This window comes from Limanda limanda, chromosome 18, assembly GCF_963576545.1.
Source record: "Limanda limanda chromosome 18, fLimLim1.1, whole genome shotgun sequence".
NCBI lineage: Eukaryota > Metazoa > Chordata > Actinopteri > Pleuronectiformes > Pleuronectidae > Limanda > Limanda limanda.
The window spans coordinates 8,981,040-9,000,400 of record NC_083653.1 but is presented as its reverse complement, the minus strand read 5'-3'; the positions used below and the strand labels follow the sequence as shown (position 1 = coordinate 9,000,400).

Here is a 19,361-nt window from a genome sequence, read left to right as displayed (position 1 = left end):
CAACAACAATTTTGAAAAACACACTATCTGGCAATCTTAAAGAAAAACAATCCGGATCCACACCAAGTTTGAATGGGTTCCTCCTTGTGTCATGTCCCACCTAGTCTTTGCATCATCCTCCTGACTAACAAACAAGCGCAGACGAAAAAACAGAACTTCCTAGGAGGAGGTAATTAAGTTTTTCCAAATAACAATTAGTCCTTAAATATAACTTTTCGAAGTTGTCCAGTGGCGGGTGCATATGAACATACAGACAGGTATCCAGTCGAGTGTGTGTGTATTTGTGTGTTTGTGTGTACCTGTTGTTGAGGTTGTTCAAGGCAGCGTTGTGTTTGTCTGTGACCTCTTTGATTCGCCTGGTGTCGTCGGTGGAATACTCCCGCAGAAGATGACCGGACAACTCGTTGAAGGCTGCGACCGTGCCCTGGCCCCGGCCCAGGTCCTGGAGAAACGCCTGCGAAGCAATAAACCCGGTCGCATTAGGATCGTCAGGACGCTGGTGACAGATGTGACTTAAACCTTACGAGTCACTGTGAGGGAACCGGTTGGCAGCAGTTCATTAGACTGCACTCGTATCTGCTTTTGGTATTTACTGTGAAAGGACATTAATGACAAATTCACTGAACTCAATAAAATTAATCTAACTTCAGGGATTTAAAAACACAAAGTGATTAGTAATTCTGCAGCTCTGCCGTCTGACATTGTTTGTTTAACCTCTACTTAATCAAGCACGGTTAGATAAGATTTAACTGTTATTGATAAGGCTTGATTATTATTCTAAATTCACCATAACAAATAAATCTTCCACATATGACCCTGAGGCACATGTTATGCCAACAAAAAGGTACACTTCAACTTTTATAAATGGACAATTACTCATCATTAAAAGGGCAAATAAACCAGGAGTAGATGTGGAGCTGATGTGTTGCATTCTGTTGAACTCAGTTGCCCTCTAGTGTTTGGTCTCTGTAACGCATCACCCACACACACGCCTCCTGACTGAGGCCGACTTTTGTTTCTTCATCCTCTCGGCCAAGTCATCATCTCAAATTAAGATGATGGATGATGTGGGTGTAGGAATGTTATTAAGGTTGAGAGTGACACAGCAGAGAGGTGATTTATTCATTCCCGCCACTTGCAGACTGGTGTGGATGTAGAAATGACCTCGATACTTTATGAAGTAAAGTCTGGTTTGGTCTGAGGTTCTCCTCTGCATCAGGAAAGCGAGAAGTCAAATTCCCTGAGTTAGATTTCTCGCCATCTGTAATGACAAGGCTAGAGAATCAAAAAGGACGCGGAGAGGAGGTTTCCTGACCTTGTTGTCAGCGAGCTGTTTAGTCAGCGGCTCTCTGGACGGCTGGAGGAGGTTGTGGAAGCGTCCTTCGTGGTGCCCAATAAGAGCCTTTGTCTCCTTCCTCTGCTCCTCCCACTGGATACTGTGGACAGCCATGTTGTCCAGCTGCTGGAGTCGAGCCTCAACACCGTGCTGAGTGTTGTCCCACTGGCTGCGCACCTTCTCCACTGCAGACACAGACACGCAACATCACTTGACTGTGGGAAATTTGCACTGGTATAAATAAAAACTAGTATATCCTTGCTTTGACAAAACTTGTACATACGTTTCTCAGTTATTGATGTGCGAACGTCCAGGTTAGAAGTCTTATTTTTGATGTTCTGTGCCAGGGTGAAAATGTCCTCCAGCTGCGGGTGGCGCTGCTCCAGGTCACTCTTCGTCACCTGCGAATACACAATTACAAACATACACATTGACATCATATTTGGAGCTCTATTTGACATAAGATGCTGTATTTCTATGAAAAAACTCACCTGCAGTCGTTCCATAGTGGCCCTGATCTCCTCCGCGTCCCCCACAGTGACAATGTTCGACTTGAGCATCTGCGTGATGAGGAGCAGCCAGTCGGCCAGTTCGGTGGCCGTCTCGTTGAGGTCGGTGGGCGCCACGCTTTCCGGCGTGTGCGGGGTTTGGTGGTAGGGGTCCTCGCTCATCAGACTGGCCATCTGCACGGCTGAGGGGACAGAAGACACTGAGGCGAGGGGAGGAAATAAAAAAAAAAGGCTTCTTTAAAAGGAAATGATGCCATGAACAATAAAAGATGTTAAGATTGGGAGAGGAGGTGCTGCCAAATGGCTCTCACAGGATATTGGCATCACAATAAATCACCATGAATTAGGCACCGGGGTTTGTTTTAGTGTTACACAACCAGGACTTTGTTTGTCACCTCTTATTTATCATTTCATCAAGTATTTGTATACTTCAAATGAAGGTAAGCCAGTTAAGCCTAATACAGGTAACGGATTATATGTTTGATGATTTTGATGCAAAAGACAAACAAGCCTAATTTTAAACCTTTTTCAGCGCTTCGGCAGGTTTTAAATTCAAGACCTATATAATAATGAAGGAATATCAGAGTTGTCGAATGACTCGCACGTTTCATGTTGGTCATGTTTTTAGTTTTATCACAGCAGCCATCTATATTGTTGCAAAAGAACCACAACGCCCTGAGACCTATGCATGGTCTCAAAACAAAAACCCTATTTGAAAGCATGACAGAAGTAGGGTTAAATGAATGTTGACATCATTAAGACACCTCTAAACTTACTTAAGGATTAGTACGTAATATTTTACATTTTTTAAGGCCCAAAATTCAGATTTCTATATTTCTAACCTTTTTAGACGCTACAGAAACCCTGTCATGAAACAGAAATGAGAGACATCATGGATTTAAATAAATGCATGTATGTTTACCATGTTGCTGGTGTTGGACAAGTTGGTGTTGTGCCCATGGAGAGATGGGAGGCTGAAGAGATTCCCTGATTCGACCATCCAGGGCTTTCCAATCAGCTGCCAGCTCCTCTACCTTGGTCTGTACACACACACACACAGAGAGCAGAACAACCGTGTAATCAACTACAGAATGGAAGCGACAGAAAACAGAGTTCCGATCCCGATGTGAATAAAACAGCCAATTAAACTTTAATAAATGATGTGAAACGGAGTTAGCCCAAACCACAATATGGTATATTATATGACTGTGAAAACCGGGACCTTTTCATGAGGCAGCAGCTGCTGTCGTCGTTGTAGCTCAATGGAATGAGCCAGAAGCTCCTCCAGATCCTTCTTCCTGTCCTTCATGGAGGCCTCCAGATCCTGTGACACGTGCAAGCTCGTTTTAGACCCAACGTTTGTGTGCAAGGAAACTGAAGCTGAAGTGTTTTATCTCGTGACGTGTTCTGGACCTCACACGATCTTACCTGTGCTTGAACAGGGTTCAGGCCTCTGGTTGTGATTGTCTGGTGTGTGACGACAACCCAGTCGGTGAGTCGCTCCATCCTGTCCTGGAACTGTGCGTGACTCTGCAGGTTGTTCTCCACCTCCCCCACCTTCTCCAACAACTCATGGGTCACCTACAGGGTTAACAGGACATTAGGCTTCATCCATACTACAATGTTTCAGCTTGAAAACTGTCTAAAACGATGTCATTGCTTCTAAACATCTCAGTTTCTGCCCGTCCAGATTACTACGCAGCCCTGGAGTTTTCAAACTAAAACTGAGCCAGCAGGGTTTTTAATCTTCTCTGTTTAAATGGCTCAAAAACTCTGGATAGTGTGGACGCCAGATGTATCTGTAGCAGAGGTTGATAGACGTATAGCTGTAGCCGTAGATTAAGTTTAGGAAGTAAGGTGGTGTGGGTACACTGATAAAAAGCTGGTGTTAAAAGTTCCTGGTACAATTCTCACTTTGCTCCAGTTGAGGTTGATGGCTCTCAGTTTGCCGACATGCTGGTCCCGGCTCTGGGGGCTCACGCTGGGACTGGCCAGGATCTGAGGCGCGTGCTTGTTCAACCAACCCAGGCGCTCATTGTGTGCGTCCATTTCCTCAGCGAGGGCCTGCAGGGGAAGATGCAGTGACCCTTAAGTTAATAGAGAATCACTGATATATTGAAAAACGAGAGAAAAGAGGGAGTAAAGGAGAAATGTAGAAGTTCATTGTACTTTCTGCAGTGTGTTGACCGGTGGAAAGTCAGGTTCAGTTCGTTGTAAAGAGTGAAAGAAGACGGAAAACACAGAAAGTTTATGTCCTTCACCAAAATTGCGTTTGCTCAAAACAGATGATGAGGGCATTTAGTTTGTTCTGTGTATATTTGCTGAGTTTGACAGGTTTTGCTTATGACAAGAGCAACTAGGAAAAACAACTTGTGGAAACAAATAGGGGAAAAAAGAACAAAGTAAAACCCAACACAGTCGGAGCTGACCATAAAAATAGCTGACTCCACCAGCTCCTGGAATAATAACCTCTACGCTCGTGTGAATCTCTGGGCTTCGCTCTACCTTGAGTTCTTTGAAGCTCTCGTCCGTGGCTGTGACAGGCAGGGAGCTGACAGCGTTCTCCGCCTGCTCCAGCCACACAGCCAGCTCGTTGCGTCTTCTCACCAGGTCTGACAGGGCCGGGTCCTCGCCAGTGAGCCTGCACACACACACAGACACAAATACTGTATACCGCATATACGCAGATAAGCATCTTCATTTCCTGCAGGTTGCAGATATAATCCTAAAATTTACATTTAAATGACTGTTTTAGGCGGATTAACTGCACTGATAACGTTAAACTGCCAAATCCGGATAAAGAAACACCAGTGACAGTGATGGAGAGTGAGCGCTACCCTCTGCACTTCATTGTCCTTTAAGACCAACACGTTATATAATCAAGACACAGCAACGGTGTGTATTACACACTCGTCAGGATCCAAATTGACTTTATCTTCCCAATGTTTTCAATCCATACAGGCTCATTTACAAAACACGGCCTCCTGTGTGTTTCCGTGGATAAGTTACCGGCGCTGTCTGTCCAGGACCTGGCGCTTGACCACTCTCCAACGGTGACTGAGGCCGCCCAGCTTCTCTTCGAGCAGTGGGCCATCAGGAGAAGACAGCTGCCCAATAATCTGCTCCCCGGTGCGGGATAGTCCAGCCAGGACGGGTTGGTGACTAACCACGCCTTCTTCCAGCTCCTGAACACACATATCAATCAATCAATCAATCAACCAATCAAGCAGACTTAATTTACATTGCACGTGATCCAAAGGGTTTCACATAAAAACCACCTAGCCCAGCTGCTTCTGAAAATACGGAGGAGGAAACATTTAAATAGCGTATTAAAAAAATAAAAGTGAACAAAATAGAATTATATAGAGAGGTATATAAGAAAGAATAAAGTAATAAAATCCTAAGAAAGAACAGATCAATATCACTGTAATATCATCATAAAATCTGTGTACTCGAAATATAAAAGGAATGAAAGTGTGATAGACGGAGAAAAAGAGGAAAAAAGGAGAAACAGGGGATCAATTAGAGCCTAATCTGACGGAGGGCCAAATCCCCTGTGACGTCCATCTCTCCCAGAAAAGCTCTGATCGACATTCAGGCATGAATTGTGCCTAATCAAGATCTACTCTGAAACCATCTCCACTTCCACCACGAGGGGTTTAAATTGCCAGGACGGCCCCCTAGAGTTGTGTGACTGATTGTGACGTCCGCTGAAGGGTGAGTCAGCTAATTGATCTCTCAATCCCCATCCACTTGATCCCTCGCCGCGTTCTCAGCGACTGTGAAAACACGTGAACGAGCCGACGGAGCTTCTCTTATCACACTGATAAAAAGGTGCTAATGGCTGCGAGGCTGTCAGCGATAATGCCGCGGCTTCAGGGAATCTAATTCCCCCCCTTGGAAATGAAAGTGCCGCTTAAATGATCAAACAAAGCAAAATGAGATGGCCCTTCTCCTCTTACTCTTCAGTTCCTCACTTCTCCCGGATTCTGGCTCTGCATAATGAACAGCTGGGTGTGCAGCGTGTTTATCAGGTACAGTGGAGCGCCCGTCTTTGGGGGAACAAAATGCAATTATCTCCCGTCTCCTTGTCTAACATTTCCAAGCATCCGGCAACTGATACCTCAGACCCATTACTGGGAAGGTAATCATGTTGATCGCAGCTCATCAACAGATACTGTTGCCAGTGTTGTGATTCTGTATTTGACTAATTACTGTTACCGTGGAATATGTTGAGTGTTTCTTTACCATCAGAGCTTGTTTACAAATACAAAAATATCTGTATACTTAAGTTAAAGTAATACTATAAACAAAGATGTGATTTTAACTGTAAACTTAAATTATCATATATCACATTTATTACCAAAGTTATCAACAATCAGAAATGTATGGGGTGAACATGGGTCATAACGCCACCTAGTGTTTCAACTCACCTAGGACTTTGAAGGGCTCATGCTTACAGAGTCAATCAAGTCATGACCTGTATATATATATATATATATATATAGATATATATATATATATATATAAATCTGAAAAGTTGAACACCCTCTAATCAAAGTAAAATACTTCAGTATCAATGTATAACCTGGTGGTCACACCCACCTCTTGGTGTCTTCGGGCGGAGTTCAGGTCGATCTGTCCGTCCGGGCCGACGCTCTCAGACAGCAGCGTCTCGGTGTCAGTCAGCCACTGACTCAGCTCGTTCATGTCACAGTGGAACTGCCCCCACTCCTCTATGGAACGGTCAAAACTCCTGCAGCACGATAAGGACACACACACACAAAGCATGCTGTAGTTTAACTTAAACCCGAGTTCATTTCGAGGCTAAGTTAAGACGGGTGGGTGTCATATGGGTAGAAAGAAGAATTATCGAAGAGTTTCTGGTCTGTAACGATAAAACCAAGTCAATTCACTGGGGAAATTCCACAGATCTTGATAAGAGGAAATGAAACCGTTGACCTCTATCGAAACGCTAGAAAATGTCATAACAATCAGGAACCACTGACAACACTATATTGGGGTGATTATTTGAAATACAAGAATAACCTGATCTTTATCGCGCTGATGGTCTGCATGACGACTATTTCCTCTTTCACAGCAGAACAAATCAGATAAGAGCGACGAGGTGATGAAATGAGTTCTGAGCCAGTCATTTTTATGAATCCTTCTCTCTTCTTTGATTTTTAATGAGGCCTCCAGGTCATTCGCAATGACAGATGGAATACCAACCAGATCAGTTTACTGGTTTATTCTAGCATGTGCTTATAGTGTCCTCAGCAAATACAGAGTGTTTGTGCCCAAGGAACAATGTTGGTGGGAGTCAAGGTCACACAGCCTGAGTGTGTCTGTGTGTGTTTCATGTGATTGTGAGTCAGTGTCTGTGAATACTGGAGGAGCAAAGGAAAAAGACCCACTCACAGAGAGACAGACATTTCTGTGAATGCTGCCTTCTCCAAACACACTGTTGTAATATCCTGTGACAAAAATTCACACCTGATAATAGCAGCGAGAAGTGCTTTTGAAAACCTTTCTTGTTTTTAACTGACTGAATGTTTGTGCGATAAAATCTTGTGCACTGCTTGTATATGATGTTGGTGTACGCACCCCTTGCGGTGGTTGTACATGCGGTTGAGGCGGTCCCACCCGGCGTTGAGCTGCGTGAGGCCGTCTCCGATCTGAGAGACCTGAGGGGGGGAAGCGTCCTGAATGGCATCAGGCTGGCGCTCATGGATTCCTGTGACCTGCTCGCCCAGATGATCCAGATTCACTTTGATATTCTGTGAAAAGACAAATGAAGGTTTAAGAAAAAGGGAAGTTAATGCTAACACGTTAAATTGTGGAAGCGCTGGCATATACACATGTATATTACTAATCGCTTCTGAGGAAAAGAGATGTCCCACAGTCTTTTCAAATTCATATTTTTCCATCATTTAAAATAATTTCCTCTACTTCACCTACAAACCAAATGTTTTTACTTTTCTGATTTTCCAGCTTTGTGTTTCCTGTTTCACTGACCTTCAGCGTGTCCTCCTGGCTGGAGAAGTCTTCATAGCGCCCCCCGCTGAGCTCAGACGAATTCAGAAGCAACTCGTTGTCAGCCATGGAGAGGAGCAGCTTGTTGATGTCCAGCAGGTAGTCGGAGGGGCTCAGCGAGGAGGCGGTGCTACGCTCTGGTGCAGACATCTCCTACAACACAGAAGCAAGAGAAAAAATCATGAATTAAACAACAAACAAATCTTGTGGTTACACAGGAAGTCACACTAAAGGTGCTTTTCCACAGACTGTAGGTGAGAATGCAAATATCTGAGTCGATTGCCGCAATCATTTTCTGGGACTTTTTCGTAAAATGTCAGAGAGAACCCATGTGAGAAAAGGGGGCAGTTGGGAAGACTCCCAGTGGTGGAGGACGTGTTGATGACATTTCCAACATGCAACTGAAGCAAAATACGAAAGAATACAAACATCTTGGGATGAAATAGAGATGTCACACGCCTAGACAACGGCAACTTGGAAATACAACAAGAATCAAGAGATGGTAATAAGGTCCAATGTCAAAGTCGATGTGATTTTGTTGTTGTGAGTGCATCTGACCTACGCAATCTGCTGCTGCGTTGTTAAAATGTAAAAGGCAAAGTTCTGAAAACATCTCATAATAAAGAGACACTACCATCAATCCAATGAATAATATGCCATGAAGGACACAGAGCGATTTAAGTGACATCCTTGCTAGAGCGTACCACTAAATGCATGTGTGGACCCCTCACCTCTGCTGAAAACTCTTTAGTTTGCTCTGTGAAGGAGTGAGAAGACGAGGAGTCCACAGAGACTTCGACCTGCCTGATCCGCAGCACCGTCAGCTCCTGTGGCGGACGGACACATTAACACAAGTTAAGCTCCGGCTGCGTGAGTGCACTGAGGGAAAACATAAAATGACAGAGAGCTCGGTTTGCTTAGGTAATGAGCCCTGCTTAATGAAGACACAACTTTTCTTTTTTTTTCCTGCACGCGTCTCACCCTGTGAGCAGAGTATTGGCTCTGAAGCCCGAGCAGCAGGAGTCTCAGCTCCTCCCTCTGGCCCTCATCTGAAGTTTGCTGCAGCAGCTCCTCTCCTCTCCTCAGCAGCTCCTCCACGCCTGCTTTCTCCTCATCCATCTGGAGTGGAGGGAGAACGTCAAAGGTTTTTTTTCGTGGCAGAAAGTCAGTAAATTTGAACATATTTTATCTGCTGTGTATTCCATCAGTGGGAATTTAAAAAAAGGCCGGCTTACACACCAGTTACTGACTTTGCCTGCAAGTTGCTCCTTTGCTAAACAATAAACAAGTTGCTGAGAGTGGAGACGCTGCAGACACTTCTCAGTTTAAAACACAATAACAGCCTCGCAACTGGAACACTGACCTTGCTGGGGATTGGTGGGATTTGTTCAGCGGGCGTGTTTAACGTCATAAACCTTGATAACAGAGATTGAATTCCGGACTTGTTGAGCCTTGAAATGCCCAATCAAAGCTAGTTTTTATCAGGCTGCAGGTTTATACAAATATTGTAGCCTGTTGCCTGCCATATTCTTTATGGAACTTTTCATAAAACCTCAGGTTCACGGACACAGAGAGAGAGTAATAGGACACCTGCGGCATTGTTCTCGGTGTGAGTGTGTTTTCCTCCTGAAAATTGCAAGAGATGGAAACATTCGACCATGAAATAGGCAAAGTGCCAATTCCACTTCCCACTATTCCACAGTATTTACAGCTCAATTATAATGAAGCAATTAATTCCTTGCTGCTCATTTATCTGATAATCATCCGTCTGTTAAAAACTGAATGAAAATGCTACAAAAGAAATGGAAGGGTGACCTTATTTACCTTGTCATCATCCAGGATGTTTACTGCGTCCTGTTGTTGTTGTTGTTGTTGTTGTTGTTGCTGCTGCTGCTGCTGCAGGGCCCTCAGGGTGTCCTGGAGCTCCACCTGAAGGTCCTTCACCTCACTGGAGACCTGAGTCTCAATAGGATGAGGCCGACTCTGAATCTCGGCTCGGATCTCCTGGTTGTGACGGATCTGATGAGAGAGAGTGAAAACACACCACACACCTCGGTCAGAGCCAGTTAGAGAAATGCAATTATCTGACTGCATATTACAAGAAAACGATCAGCAGGGTAGTATTTATAACACTACATGATACGCACGAAGCCAACACGTGATTCAGAGCGCAGGTCGACTGAGATTTAATTGAGAAGTGTGCATACAAGTGTGAAATCATGAGTTAATGTCGCTACCAGGTTAAACAAACAGTTGTGTGACCAAATGAACCGCACGTGTTAAAAGCAGCTGAAGGAGAAAGTCATGGCCACTGGAGATGGGGAATTGAATATATTGACTTGATATGCTTTAATTGTACCTGCTGAGGCGCCTGCTGGATAACCTCGTAACCTCCCGACTTCAAGCTGGTCATCATCTGTGGGCAAAAAGATATGCAATAAATACACTGATTGAACAGACTGAATCCGACCCTGAGCTTTGCACTAGTTCAGATCATAACGAATCCTTGTCTGCAAACAATCTGTGCTTCTGTACCTTGGCTGTCTTGATGTGCTGAGACACTTTGTCAAAGTTGCAGTTGAGCTCCTCAAGTTTGGGCTCCACCACGTCTCGGCAGGCGGGCCCCCTGCTGGTCATCAGGATGATGGCCTGCTCCCTCACGTTGTCCACACGCAGACTGACGTCCTCCAGCTCCTCCATCATGCTCTGAGGACACAGCACAGATCAGTGCTGGTCAGCTCTGTGTCAGTTTATGTTACAAGTCATTCTCTCTTAGACCAGATGGCAGAGCAGCCTTGGGTCGGACCAGCGAGCTCAGGACAGTGTGTACTCATCAAGGTCAACAGGCTCAGGCAGCGGCTGATATTTAGAAGAGACCTTCAGTTGTCAACAAACCTCTCTCTTGTCCCTAACATGACTTTCTCTCACTCTCTTTTATTCCGTCAGGTTACGACAAATGCAAAAAAACATTTAACTAGTGTCCAAATAATCTAAACCAAGCCCAAAAGCTCCTGCTGCGACAGAGAAAATCAAAAATGGTGCATTCAGAACTGATTGATCATTACCACACTTATCCTGTCATGTGACAAAGAGTTAAATTCTCCCAGAAGCAGAGGCGATATCCGTAGGTGGATTCTGGCAGGATGCATTTCTGTGCCGGAGGCAGTGATTTCCATAAAGAAGTTATATACTTCTAAGCCTGTCATGGTATAAGCTCAGCCAGTTCTTACTTATTCTTCTGACTTAAAAGTCAACTTAGAAATTACGACAAGCGCTTTTACTGCGTTACCTGCAGCACTATCTCCCTCTCGGTCGGTGCCAGCCGCTCGGCCTCGTCCAGGTGGATCTGGGTCTGATAGAGCCACGTGCTGATGTGAGCCACGTTCTCGTCAAAGATCTCCACCTCGTTCTGATGACTCTGCGATGACGGAAGAAAAACAAAGGTTCAGCGTTTTCATTCGGGGATGGAAAAAAACTTCTGTTATTGTTAGAAGGTTGATCTGTGTTTCCCTAATTTTAGACTCAATCTCAAACGAAGACCTTCTATAGATTATGTGAGTTTTCCATAAACATTTCATGATTTCCTGCAGCACATAATTACAAAAAGGAGAATTTATGAATGTTGTTTTATATTTTTGTTGGAGAGCCGATTGAATGCTACTGTTTTGTTCTTGATTTGATATATTCTTGATTCTACTGAAATCATTTGACTTACAAAGAATAATGACAACATGTATTTACCCTTGTCGTGTAAATACTGTGTAGAATAACCTTGTAACTTTGCAAATCCCAAAAATATTCTTATATTCAATTTAAACACATTTTTTTAAATTTCTGAACATACCACGTGTTCCTGAATTGTACATTTACGATGGCAAAAGCAGAAATAACTGATTTAAATAAACAGTTAAAAAGTTAAGCTGATTCAAAACACTTTTATTCACTCAAGAGCTGCCTTCGTCCACTTGGAAATGATGGCCAGTGTTGTATACACACACAGCCCTTTAAAAACATCCTACTCAGATAAACAAAAAAATGATACAAAAACAGGAGCACAGCAGCTTTTTATTTATTAAGCCTCTCTGTTCAAAATATTTGCTCTCACCAGCACAGTGCTGAGCCAGTCCTCCGTCCAGGTGCGTACTCGGCCCCAGGATTCATTCAGGCCAAAGAGCTTGTCCTCCAGCTGCGCCTCGCTGCCCTCCACCAGAGTCTGCAGCCCAGCACCGGTCTCCATCAGGCTGGACAGCTCTGCCTTACGCCGCTCCGACTCCTTCAGGAGGCCCTGGTGGAGCAACACGCACATACAACACGAGTTCATATGATGGGCATCCAGGTTTTAATAATTCACTGCCAGCTGAGATGACAGACACACACAAAATTACATGTCAAATAAAGTTGAATATTTGTTCTCGTGATACACAACCTAGAACGAACAGAAATACTCAAATATTCAACTGTGTATAAAATGAATACGCATCATATACACAAAAAGGGCATTTGAGGAAACCTACACACTTCCATGCAGCCTGTGACTCCTTACAAAGGTTTACAGTTTTAATATTGTTGCTGTATCTTTTGGGTCAAAAGGTCTCGGAGAGGAGAGAGGAGAGAGGAGAGAGGAGAGAGGAGAGAGGAGAGAGGAGAGAGGAAGATATTTATGAAACATCATAAATATTCTTCAAACTGTTTTCTATTGTAAGGTTGAATATGGCTTTAAAATACTTTATAATTCTGTCAAATGAGAAAGAGTGGTGTTCTCCCAACATCCAACAGTCCCACTGCACCACCTACTGGCCTCAGACAGTCACACCTCTTTCCTCCTGCTGACGTGATCCTGTATAATACAAGGTGAGTGCAGCTGCTCACATTAGCCCATGCAATCTCAGCATCGATGTCTGCTGGCATGTCTCCACAGCCGTTCTTCTGCTGGAGCTGAGCCTCATTTGTGCTCAGCCACTCCTGCAGGGCGGCGCTCTCCTTCTGGAACTTCTGCGTCAGAGACATGGCCTTCTCCAGGTCCTGCTTTCCCTCCGTCACCTGAAAGACAAGGAATGAACACTGGCCTCAGAGATTGAATGTGAATTCAATCCAACACAAGCCGCATTTCTATAGACAAAATAAGAATGTATTTGATTTTAACTTTCAAAAAGAATGAATCACCTGAGCCCCGAGGTCATTGTAGAGCAGTTTGAGAGCAGTAAGCTGTTCGTCCATTGCCTTGGGGTTCTCAGTCTGCTGCTTCTGCACAATCTGGCGACCGGTTTTTATCACTGTCTCCACCTCGAGCTTCACTTCACTCAGCAGTTTGTATAGTTTCTACACAGCAGAAAGAAGGGAAGTGAGTGTTTTTCAGGGCTTTATTAAACCAGTCAGTGTAAAATACAGAATGAGAGAGGTCTTGTTCTCACCATGCAACCATTGAGGTGGGACTGGATCTTTTCTGGCTCCACGTCCGTGACATCCAGGATGTGCAGCTCATCCTTGGCCCCGTCCAGGACCCTCTTACAGTCCAACATGCGCTGCTCAAAGTTAGCAGGCTTCTGGAACAGCTGATACTTGGTGGAGATCTCCCTCAGCTTCCTCTGCAGAGAGAGAAAGGAAGTGTTATTACATTCATACAACTTGTTCACAACCTGGATGAAAAACAGCTGCCTGTGATCCATGTAAACAATTTATACATGACAAACAATTTCAATGTGTGAGTTCAAGATGGTATAATTGCTCTGGCACATTTCAAATGAATGGGAGTAGGTCATTATTAAAGTTATGATGATGAAGTGGTGACATCAGTTTCTGTAGTTCCTAGTGTTCTCCAGTAGGAGTCAGTGTTACCTGAAGATGATCCAGCATGGTCCCGCTGCGGGCAGCCTTGCCATCAGCGTTGGGGGGGGGCAAGTTGGCCACGTTCCTCTTTCTCATCTCCTCTACTGTCACCTCGTGGGCTGCGACCTCTGCCCCGATGGACTGGAGGAAAAGTGGAAATCAAGACAAGTAGCATCAACAACTTCCTGTGTATTTCTATATTAATTAGGTGCTTACAAGAGAGTGTGCGTGAATATAAATACTGTATTTACAACTATTGTATCTTTAGATTTCAGAAGACAAACCAACTAATGATTTCTCACCCAAGATCTATTTAACAACCAAATAATAAATAAGAATATATTTCAATAAAAAGAAAGATATTTTCACACTGCTGTTCGCTGCTGACAACTGTTTATTGGGCTACTACCTAAAGGGCAATCATTTCAAAAAAGAGATGTTAACACTCTATGAATTAAGATCCACAAGACTCGGATGCCTCATATCCCGTCTGGTGACTTCTCTGGGTGCGAACGTGTTTGCGAGGTTGCGTGTGCCCTGTACCTGCGCCTCCTGCGGGAGCTGGAAGGCGTCTATGCGATCGGTGAGGTAGGAGGTGAGTGTGTGGTCCAGCTGGCTCAGAGACTCCTGCAGGGATTGCAGCGCCTGTTCGTTCTCCTTCAGCGTCTGCAGCTGCTGCTCCAGGCCGATCTGCCGGTTCACCGCCTGGACGAGGACACGGGGAGAAAGTCACGTTGTTTGAACTTCGGGAAGTGTTTCGATATATTTGGTTGTTCTGGTGTTTTACAAGAAAGACAACAAGAACAGGACGATGTGCAGAGAGTGGAGCTGACGTAAGCCATCACTAAGAAATATACTCAAACACCTCATCTCTAATACAGCTTATTTCTATTTGTTCTAAACTGGAGGTTTCAAAGCATTATGGCATATTCCTTAAACCTTTCACATCCTCGCATATAAACCAAGCTATACACATGTGTCAGTGTTACCAGCTGCAGTGTTTGTGGGTTTGTTGAAAGGATGATGGACAAAGTGATAAAAAAAGGATGATGGACAAAGTGATAAGAAAAAACAATGATAGAAAGGCAGAACATTCATATTGTAACAACACATAAACAAGTCAAGAACCAGATACTGCAACAAACGCATAAAAAATATTATTTAAGAATGGAAATACTGAGTTGTTGTTACCATACATACAGCTTATAGATGCTTATAGATGCTTGGACCAATAAAATGTGAAGTAAACACTTAAGTGTGAAATTTACAGAAATGTATAAATTATGTGTCTTACAACTATAAATTGAAAGATAAAGATATAAAGGGGCAGTGTTTGGTAAAATTAAATAAACAAAAACACAGAAACTGAAGATGCTGGTCAAATACAGCTCATGAATGACTTTGAGAAACATGACGCACATGTATATTTGTAAATTGTAACAGTGAAAGTAAACATTTACTGACACACAAACCCAAGGTCCTCACCTGGTTGTTGAGTTGCTCGTAGCGAGAATTGAAGGTCTCTAGTTTTTCGCTAATGAGCTCGTCCAATATGCCGCCGTCAATCAGCGTCTGACCCAGCTCTCGGATTTGCGTGCGGTTGTCCCCGGGGTGGCGAAGCACGCTCTCCAACGACTGGCGGCGAAAGGGAGAGATGGAGGGAACAGAGGGTAAGTTTGTAAGCAAAGATTTAGAGGAAAAGGGAAAGAGAGGAGCCGTTTGCTAAAACCACAACAAACATCGAGAAAGCTGAGCAGATTCACAGTTTCAAAAAATTAGAGGAAAACATTGGAGGAAAACACCAGAGAAAAGGAAGGAATCCAGTAAATGAGTAAAAAGCTCAGTTTGGATGAAAGATTGGGAAAGAACCAAAAAAGCTGAGCAAACATATGGAGCACAGATGCAGATGCTGGGTGTGTCAGATGAAGGCAAACCCCAAAAAAGATGGTGAACGACAAATGAGAGACAAGTGAGAGAGAGAGAGTGAGAGAGAGAGAGAGAGAGAGAGAGAGAGAGAGAGAGAGAGAGAGAGAGAGAGAGAGAGAGAGAGAGAGAGAGAGAGAGCGAGAGCGAGAGCGAGAGAGAGAGAGAGAGAGAGAGAGAGAGAGAGAGAGAGAGAGAGAGAAAGAGAAAGAGAGAGAGAGAGAGATAGAGGCTTGTCAGGTGACGACACATGTTTTGTTTCAACAGTCATTGTTGACGTGGGGTCATTAAATGTGCTTTTCCTTCCCCGGAGTGATGGACAGGGACAGGGAGAGGGCGACAGCACCCCTCCCCTCCCCCAGAGGGGTGAGCCCGATTAGGAAACTGGGAGAGTGGGAAGGGTAAAGGGTGAGGGAAAGTGGACAGATAGAGAGACTGGGTGGGTGGGGGAAGGAAAACAGCCCAAAACTTAAGGACAAAGCGGACAAGGGGAAACGTATTCTTCAATTGTCCTCAACATTATGCAACGTTACAGAAGCAGCACTGTGATTAAAGCGGATTTGACAGTGGGGCTGCAGGCGATCTACAGATATAGCAGCAGAGCAGAAGAAATTTAGAAGTCAAAGAGAAGGAGGTGGTGAAGATATCAACAACTTTTTAAATGGAGCATTTGGTTTGAGAAACGATTCCCAAACTAATGGTGTCTTTCCATGACTGTATGTTTAATGAGGAGGTGGCATTTCATCCCAGCTTCTTACTATTCCGGCTGTTTTTTTACCTACAAGGTAGCAGGTACAGGAAAATGCAGTGCGTGTGTGAGTATGTGTGTGCGTGTGTGTGTGTGTGTGTGCACGTGTGTCTCTGCACCTCCAGAGCTTCACTGACGGCCTCAGTACTCTCCGGCAGGTTGTCAGTGGCTTGAACCTTCTCCTCCACAGTGTTGAGCCAATTCTGCTCCATGTCCAGGTACTGAAGCAGCTCCATCCAACAGGACCACACCTCCTACACACACACACACACACAGAAATGCATTTCATTATAGTTGTGCAAAAGCAGAGAAACAAAGATGATGTTACTAAAAAGCGACAGCTCTATTAAATATTCAGTCCCTTTCAATTTAAAAAAAGAAACCGAATGAAAAACACAACAATATCGTAAAGTCTTAAACTCAAATTAAACAGCAGAACTCAAGGGACAAAGACGACGATGGTGACTAATGGGCTTCAGGCAAAGAATATACACAAGCATAAGCACAACTCGGTGACGTGTCTGATCTGTACCCGGCGGAGTCTGGAGGGATGAGCGTCAAAGCCAAAGCCCCAGACTGTGATTTTACACTCTCAGATTAGCAAAGAAAACAAAAATCACCAGTGTTTCCTTCCAGCTTTTCTTGTTCCAAGCATGGAAATTAACAAAAAGTACACAACGCATCAACCCACATGTCACTCTGATGCTGAGAGCTGCAAGGTAACAGACAATCTGGGTCATTCCTTAAAAAAAAAAAATTATTTTCATGTGAATGACGAGGAACAATAGCCTTTTTAAAAGGTGGCTGATACAGTTCATTTCTCACACAACCAGTATTTTCATCCACAAACAAAAGGAAAAATAGAAATCGTCTTTTAACCTTGTCCGAAAACAAACTCGTTACCTCCAGCGTGTGGCACTTGCTCTTGAGGCGGTCACACAGCTTGTGGTAGTTGGCCAGTACCCCCTCCAGCTCTGTCGTCAGCTCCTGACTGCCTCCACCAGGGGGCGCTGTTTTGGACACCAACATGTTGATGCTGTCTTTCAGGATCTTTACCTTCACCTCCTTCTGCAGCACATCCTCTTTAGCCCTCTGCGGGAGGTAAGGACAGGTGAGGGGACGTCAGCGGAGGAACAAGAGTTGCATGTTCACATGAAGCATCAAACAGTGGAGCACGCACCTTCATCTCCTCCAGCGATGCCTCCAGCTCCTCGGGACTCTTGTACTCGAAGTCCCGCATGAGAAACTCCTCGTCTACCTGTGTCATCCACTCCTGCATCTCCGCCAAGTCCTTCTTCAGATTCACCTGCTTCTCCTGACGCTCTGCCGCACGCTCCTGGTGGCTCAGCAGCTGCAGAGAAGCACGAGTCCGAAAATCTAAGTACGAATTCTCTTGCTGGCACTTTTAGATTGTTGGTTTGAATGACATAAAAGTAGTAATAAATGAAATCAAGCTTGAGATCTAAGAGACTTTTTTGGGTTTAACTCATGAAACTGTTCATCACCTTTTTGCTGAGCGTGTCCCACTTGCCCCGGGACTCGTCCAACTTCTCCTGCCCCCACGTGGCCAGTCCCGGGACTGCAGTGGCCTGCACGGCACTCACATTCTCTCCCATCTGCTTCAACGAACCTTCCACTGACTCCATCTCATTCACATACTCCTGTTTACCAGAGAGAAAAGAAATCAACGATCCACATATTAAAACCTTACTCGTTGATAATCAACTGAGCAAAGAATCCATGATATTTATCGTTTTAAAAACAGTAAAATTTACTTTTGAGTAGTTCAGTCATGTTTTTAAATGCTTTACCGATGCTTTACTTTTCTTTATGTCCTCTCACCTTGCACTGGTTAAGCTCTTCACGTGGTCTCTCTGTCTGGACCAACCCGGCGGCATCATGAGACAACAGCTCCTGAACCGCATCCAACCAACGTTCAACTTGCACCACACGCACCTGACACCGGCAATGAAGAACTGTATTATTACCATTCATATCTCTAACAGTAGGGACAGTTATCTTTCAAACAAATGGCAGCTTCTCTACCTGGTTGTCCTTCATGCTACCCAGGATGCACTGCAGAGTCCCCAGCTCCTCACGAGCCTTGGAGGAAAGTTGACTCCACATTTGTAGTTCGGTCGAATCAGAGGCGTTTTGCGTTTGCTCGATCTCTAAACACAGGGCCTGAGGTGAAGAAGAGGTCAGGTTTAATATAACATGTCTAAATTCTGAGGTGTGTGGACACTCCTATACTGCTGCTAAAGAAGTCTGTTAAAAATGAGATGGAAACATGAAGTAAAACTATGTTTAGAAGAGGTAGAGGACATCCCTCATTTCTTGGATTGAATAGTTATCAAACATTAGTGACTCTCAGCAATTAAATGTTTGTATTTTTGTAAAACTGGCTTTTCAGTTGGTTGCAATCTGCACCCTCACCACTAGATGTCACCGACTCCAACACATTGAAACGTTTCCTTCCTTCACAGTGTTTAAGTAGCGTGAAGTACTTGCTTTATAACCCAGGTAATCAAGGTGCTCCCTTTAAATCATGTTGCCACGTTAAAAACAATTTTCATTTGTTTAATGTAAAACAATCCCGCCATGGTTATCACCCTCTATAATTAGGCTCGATGCTAAAAGGACGCAGGTCTGCTGTCACGGGATTGAATGTTGTGGTTGTCAGGCTGAATGACTGGTTGAGCAGCTCCACACGGGGCTGTTAGGAACTCCGTGCTACAGGCATCGGCTCGCTGCCAAGAATGTGCCAAGACCAACCCCCCCCCCCCCCATCCCTCACCGGCACCATGCCCTGTTATCTGCCATGATAACTGGAGCCTGCACTGAGCTCGCATTCCACCGGAGATAGAAGAGGAGAGGAGCGCACACACACACATATATTTCCAAACTACATACCAAAACACACGCACACACACACACACACACACACTTTTCCTTCTACAGAGAGGGTTGATACAACACAGAG

The 19,361-nt window shown here is 44.4% G+C and overlaps 1 protein-coding gene across 3 annotated transcripts in view; it reads right to left on the bottom strand.

Annotated features, from left to right (window-relative positions):
• The window catches only part of utrn (utrophin), a 170,204-nt gene that overhangs the window by 110,427 nt on the left and 40,416 nt on the right, over positions 1-19,361 (bottom strand). For 2 of the 3 annotated variants that reach the window (XM_061091915.1, XM_061091917.1), the window contains exons 23-54: positions 18,425-18,562; positions 18,221-18,334; positions 17,884-18,039; positions 17,559-17,729; positions 17,282-17,470; positions 16,498-16,632; positions 15,193-15,342; positions 14,251-14,412; positions 13,717-13,848; positions 13,293-13,466; positions 13,045-13,200; positions 12,751-12,921; positions 11,987-12,166; positions 11,171-11,299; positions 10,417-10,587; positions 10,241-10,297; positions 9,706-9,900; positions 8,863-9,000; positions 8,613-8,708; positions 7,864-8,034; positions 7,453-7,625; positions 6,451-6,601; positions 4,855-5,030; positions 4,351-4,486; positions 3,760-3,909; positions 3,274-3,426; positions 3,068-3,169; positions 2,768-2,885; positions 1,828-2,045; positions 1,620-1,737; positions 1,316-1,521; positions 300-454 (exon numbers count right to left, since the gene is read on the bottom strand). In XM_061091915.1, coding sequence (XP_060947898.1) covers positions 300-454; positions 1,316-1,521; positions 1,620-1,737; positions 1,828-2,045; positions 2,768-2,885; positions 3,068-3,169; positions 3,274-3,426; positions 3,760-3,909; positions 4,351-4,486; positions 4,855-5,030; positions 6,451-6,601; positions 7,453-7,625; positions 7,864-8,034; positions 8,613-8,708; positions 8,863-9,000; positions 9,706-9,900; positions 10,241-10,297; positions 10,417-10,587; positions 11,171-11,299; positions 11,987-12,166; positions 12,751-12,921; positions 13,045-13,200; positions 13,293-13,466; positions 13,717-13,848; positions 14,251-14,412; positions 15,193-15,342; positions 16,498-16,632; positions 17,282-17,470; positions 17,559-17,729; positions 17,884-18,039; positions 18,221-18,334; positions 18,425-18,562 — 4,841 coding nt within the window. The remainder of the gene's footprint in view (positions 1-299; positions 455-1,315; positions 1,522-1,619; positions 1,738-1,827; positions 2,046-2,767; positions 2,886-3,067; positions 3,170-3,273; positions 3,427-3,759; positions 3,910-4,350; positions 4,487-4,854; positions 5,031-6,450; positions 6,602-7,452; positions 7,626-7,863; positions 8,035-8,612; positions 8,709-8,862; positions 9,001-9,705; positions 9,901-10,240; positions 10,298-10,416; positions 10,588-11,170; positions 11,300-11,986; positions 12,167-12,750; positions 12,922-13,044; positions 13,201-13,292; positions 13,467-13,716; positions 13,849-14,250; positions 14,413-15,192; positions 15,343-16,497; positions 16,633-17,281; positions 17,471-17,558; positions 17,730-17,883; positions 18,040-18,220; positions 18,335-18,424; positions 18,563-19,361) is intronic. The other variant, XM_061091916.1, reaches the window with a different exon arrangement.